This window comes from Myotis davidii, unplaced genomic scaffold (assembly GCF_000327345.1).
Source record: "Myotis davidii unplaced genomic scaffold, ASM32734v1 scaffold815, whole genome shotgun sequence".
NCBI classification, from domain to species: domain Eukaryota; kingdom Metazoa; phylum Chordata; class Mammalia; order Chiroptera; family Vespertilionidae; genus Myotis; species Myotis davidii.
Window position 1 is genome coordinate 517,527 of NW_006288179.1, and position 5,640 is coordinate 523,166.

The 5,640-nt window shown below is 48.0% G+C and overlaps 1 protein-coding gene across 1 annotated transcript in view; it reads right to left on the minus strand.

The window, feature by feature from the left end:
• The window catches only part of ST8SIA5 (ST8 alpha-N-acetyl-neuraminide alpha-2,8-sialyltransferase 5), a 61,828-nt gene that overhangs the window by 23,512 nt on the left and 32,676 nt on the right, over positions 1–5,640 (minus strand). Inside the window, exon 6 of the mRNA XM_006759952.2 lies at positions 990–1,082. Within this exon, the coding sequence (XP_006760015.2) occupies positions 990–1,082 (93 nt within the window). The remainder of the gene's footprint in view (positions 1–989; positions 1,083–5,640) is intronic.

Sequence of the window (5,640 nt, forward strand, 5' to 3'; positions counted from 1 at the left end):
GTAAAGCCCAGCATCGGGTTTGGAGCCCAGGTCTGCCTGAACCCAAGGCTCATGTTCTTTCTATGACCCACGCTCCCCAGAGACCATGTCAAGGGGCTCAAGGAGCAATGGCTCCTGCCTGCGGGCCGTGGACAGCAGTGCAGGGATCGCGTCTGGGGCCCATGAGCCCACTTGAGCGCCCAGCACTGCCTGCCTCAATAAACTTCACTCCTTCCATATCCAGACATTACTGTTTTAAAATCAACATACATCCTGTCCTGATGAACACAGCACCCAGACCTCTGAATGGTTTACCAAATTCATGGCAGTCACAGGAGGGAAAGCAGGGACAGACACTTGCTAAAATGTTGAGCATGTAACACGCTTTTCTCACACAGACTGTACCAGAGCCAGGTGATCTATTGCTGAGGGGGAGGAGAGAGCACAGGTCTTTTGCCATTTATAAAAAAAATAGTGAAAAATACCTATACGTAGATGCTGGGTTTTGCATAGACTTCTGGGACAATGCAGGGGACACAGGGTGGCCTCTTAGCTCTGAGGAGAACTGGGGGGCGTGGGCAGGGGACTTTTTACTGTTTATCTTTTTGTAAAATTTTAATGAATATAAAATGTTTAAAAGACCATAGCACGAAGGTGATGCTTAACCCTCGCACACAGGACTACCTTTCAGGTAAGACGCTCCCGGGCCCTGTTCGATTTCTATACCTGAGGAGCCGGTGATGATAATCTCAGAGACCGGTAACTGAGCCGAGACTGAAAGGCCAAGTCCACAGAGGTGACCTAGCAAATGTGGGCTTTTTCCACAAAACACCATCATCCCCACAGGGCTCTCCCGATGCCAGGGCCCTGGGAAGTAGACCTAATGCTTGTTCTGTCTGATCCACCGAGGTTCCTACCGTATTTCCTTCTGCCCAAATCCCCACCTGCCCCCTGGCCCTGCCCCACTCCCACATGCACATGCACCCACCACCCAGCCCGGCCACACTCACATGGACAGCACCTTCACCTCCAAGATCTCGTTCCTCAGCTCCAGGCATCTTGTGGAGTTATATTCTAAAGGGCCCTCGTAAAATTCAAAGTACCTGGGGACCAATAGGGACAGACGTTACAATGCAGAGAAGCGGCCTGACTTTCAGGGACCCTGCTTGGCGAGGGGGGGCGTCTGTCCTTGTCAAATAAATAGAGCAAACAAGTCCCACCCAGAGATGAGCTGGTAGAAGGCCCCGGGATGGCTGGGCCTCTGGCTCAATCACTGAGTGTAAGCATTTATGGGAGCACGACCCCACTTCAGCAAATCATGACATTCAGAAGCAAGTGGTTCCAAGTTGGTGGCTGGAAAGGGAACTTGCTCTGGCTCTTCCTGTGATCAGCCACTGAAGGAGGCAGCACTGGGCCGGGCGGCAAGGTGGCTGCCTTCAGCCAGCCCTGCCCTTTCCTGCCCTCTTCATGCTCCTCTTGGGAAAGTGTTACACAATGACAGCCACAAGCATAGCTGAGACCCACCCTCTTCCCCCCCTACAAGCATTTCCATCCCCGTTAGCTCACTTGATTCTCATGCTCACGCAGTGACTAGGTGAGACTGACATTTCTTTCTCCCCATTTGGCAGCTGGGAAAACTGAGGCTAAACAGATGGAGCCCCAGGTCCCACTGTCGGTGTGCGGCACGGCCAGGCTTGGTCTAGATCCCACTGCAGAGGGGACCAAGCCCCTCCAACACCAGCTGGCTCCAGGCATGTCAGAGCCACCTCAGGGTCCCTTCAGCAGCTTCATGCAGAATCACAACTCCAATTTCAGCCAGTGCTTGCCGAGCCTTTACCACCAGCCCAGGGCTGGGCCCAGCACTTGACAAGGAGGCATCCACTTTGATCTTTATAACTAGCCCCCAAGGAAAGGGATGCCATAAGCATCAGAACAGGCCCCAGGATTTAACTCACTTGCCCAGAGTCATGTGGATAGCAGGTGGCAGAGCTGCACCATGAGCCTCAAGGCTGCTCCTGTCCACTCACCTACAAGGACACCTGGTGTCCCATGGGCACTGCCAAGGATTCCTTTAAGGCCTCCCCTTCTCACACCCTGGAAGAAAGGGCATCACCTGACTGGGGTGGGGAGGGATGAGTTATGGGGAAGGTTCGCTTGAAGATAAAACATAGTGGTTCACTGCTGGGCTTGACCAAGGAGGCAGGGTGGGGCCTCCCGGGCGGAGGCCAGGTGACCCTCTGCTCATGGCCTCCGTCTGGAGGTGGTGCAGAAGAGACCGGGCAGATTAAGCCGGGAGGCTGGGCGCATGGCAGCCTCAGCTCCTCAGAAGAGAAGCCTGCAGGGTCAAGCCACTCTAAATGTGGGGTCACTGACCTCGCAGTAGGGAGCCCTGGAGAATCAGAAGTGGGAGAAGTGCCCCAGGGCTGCTCCCAGGCCCTGCAATCCATGAGCAAGGATTTAAAATACAGGCATTCCTCAGGCGTTTCCCAGAAACCCATCGGCAATTATTGCTTGTGTTCTCACGTGTCCAACTTACATGTACAAACTTATGTACGGCTGCCTTAGAAATACTACATCAGTTTACCCAGTAACTTGGTGTCTTTTAAAAATATTTGTATGCTAAACAACTTTTAATTTCATATTTAATATTTTAAAACATATTCTGTTTATAAATATGTGTTATTTTTAATTTTAATCAAATTTGACAGTTAATTTTAAAGCATAACTATATATTTAAGTATTTTAAAATGTTAGAACAAAATATTTTTTAAATAACTTATCAATATAATTTCATAGTTAATTTAAAAATATATTCATAAATATGTTCTTAATAATTTTAATACAGCAATAGTTAATTTGACAGTACTGTAATTATATACTTAAGTAATTTAAAATTCTATTTCAAAATATGAAAACATTTTATACAACAAATTGGCTCCTATTTATAAAATAAGTTGGCTCCTTGTTCTTGTATCATAAAAGAATTGAAGTAGAGTTAATAAGAATTAGGTATTTGGGATCCCCAACATATCACACTCACTTTTTTCTCTCTGTTTCCCTCATGTTTTTGAACTCCCTCCTCTGTTGTTTTCACCCAGCAAACTCATATTAATACTTCAGTACCCACTTTAAATGCACCCACTTCTGGGAAGGCCTCCTGGCCATTACCTCCATCATCTTCTGTACACTGTCTTTTAATTAGAGCAAATAACACTGTATTAAAATAGTCTGTTTATATATCCATTTCCCTTCCGAACTGTAAGCATGGGAACTGTCTCTGTTATCTCTGTACCTTCTGTACTACAGAGGCGGGAAAGCTAAGAACTATATTTCCCAGACTGCCTTGCAGCTAGGTCCTGGATAAAGTTGAAGTTCAATCATTCAGAAGCACTTGCACAAGACTGTTATTGGAGAAGAATGACAAGCTGGTGCAGAATGTGGCCGAGATGGCATGGCTCTTGGAAACTGTAGTGGTGGCAGCACTTTCATGATTCTATCGGAGGCAGCAGCTTTCACAGTGGCCTCATTTCACAGTGTAATTAGGGGAGGCAATTCTGGAAGCTCTGCCTCGTGTCTGTCTTCGGAGCTAGTTGGACCCTTGATAAATCCTTTTCTGTTTGAATTAGTTAAAAAGGATTCCTTTATCTGCAACTAAGAAGAAGGAAGAGGTCAGCCTGGGGCCACAAAAAATGCCCATGACCTTGGCTTTAATTCATGTCGTTTTCCAGTCACACAACACAAAGTGGGGTCTGGTATCTGATTACAAAGATCATCATTCGCAACCAGAGCCAGTGGCACCAAGCCCTTTGGAATCCACTGGGTCATCCAAAGCCATGATCTCAGGCTGCTACCAGAAAAGCTCCCAATTCAAAGGAGGCAGGAGGTTGCTAGGAGGAGAGAGATGGGAAAGCTGTGGACACATCTTGGATATGCCTCTAAACCAGCTGTGTGACTTTGGGTAAATCACTTCGCCTCTCTGGGCCTCTGCTTTCTCCTCCTTAAAACACTCTGTTTGAACTAGGTGATATCTAAAGGCCCATCCAGCACTAAAATTCGATACCAAGCTTCCCCAGAATTTCCCACTCACTAATCAAGGCAGATCGATACTATGAATTAATGGTCCATATACAGGAGGAAGTTAAAACCAATCAACCCCCTCCCTTCGATCAGCTAGCCCCTCCATTGCCTCCATGAGACCATCCTTGCCTAACCTCCAACAGCCTCCATTGAGCCTCCTTTTCTCCTGAATCCCCAACATCATTCATAAGAAACTAGACAATGATCCCAAATGGTCAACCTATGAACCAGGAGGTCACGGTTCAATTCCTAGTCAGGGCACATGCCTGAGTTGCGGGCTCAGTCCCCAGTATAGGGCGTGCAGGAGGCAGCTGATCAATGAGTCTCTCTCATCATTGATGTTTCTCTCTCTCTCTCCCTCACCCTTCCTCTCAGAAAGCAATAAAAAAATTTTTTTTTAAGTGTAGCACATATGTAACAGGGTTTAGACAAGATATTGATGATAATTTCAGGGACAACAGTAGCAAATGCCAGGAACACAGGAAGTACCCAATAAATATTCCCTCCCTTTTCCCTCTTTTCCTGCTATTAAAGGGCAAGAACTGAGAGTGGATGCCCAGGGAGAGAGTCAGACACTTGCTTACAGTCCCTCAGCTGGTTGGTGGCAGAGCTGAGTCAGAGATGAATAACTCAGGAAGTTTCTCCACTGTCTGCTGCTATTAGTAACCCTCTCTCCTGCACCCTGTGAATAAGGCCCACACTGAGCTCTGCGTGGACGTGGGGATGTCCTTGATTACCCGTTTCTGCTGCAGATTCCAGTCACACAACTGTGTTTCTGATGCTGTGACGTCGGGACATGCTGCTCTGGGGAGACTGCCCCTCCCAGGGCTTGCCTAGAGGTTCCTTGAGATAATAAAGGACTGACTCAAGCTTCCCCTTAACCTGTGAACACACCTTTCTCATGCACACCCACCAACACTGAGCTCATACCCCACCCCCACCCACTTCTCTCACGCTCAGGGCTACTATCTATCCCAGGTGCCTGAAGACACTCCGGTGGTACCTAGTCAAAATCAAAACCGCTCCCAAGGCTGTGTCTAGAGCCTCCAGGGTTCCCATCTGAAAAATGGAACTAATAGGCCTTGCTTCCTTCTCCATCCTACCTGGGCTTTCCTTTGGGGGAGGGGAGCTCTACTGCTCCATCCGCCTCTAAAGACGACTGACCTGAGGAAGTGAAATTGCCGGAAGCATGGCCACACTAATCACCTCTAGTGTGCTTCTGATAGATGCCCACGGACTGCATTCTGGAGGGGCCGTGGAAACCCCTGTTTGGTCTGGATATAGCCCATCATGCAGACATCAAAAATGAGGCTTCCATTTTTTGGTGTAATGACATAGGAAGAGGCTCACATGATAACATTGAGTGGGAAATGCAAGTTATAAAACTGTGGTTTTATAAGAAGAGTTACATATACATATGTTTAGTTCAGTGGATAGAGCCTGCAGGTCCCAGGTCTGATTCCAGTCATGTGCACATGGGCTGCGGGCTCGGTCCCCTGTAGGGGGCATGCAGGAGGCAGCCGAGCAATGATTCTCTCTCATCATTGATGCTTCTATCTCTCTCTCCCTCTCCCTTCCTCTCTG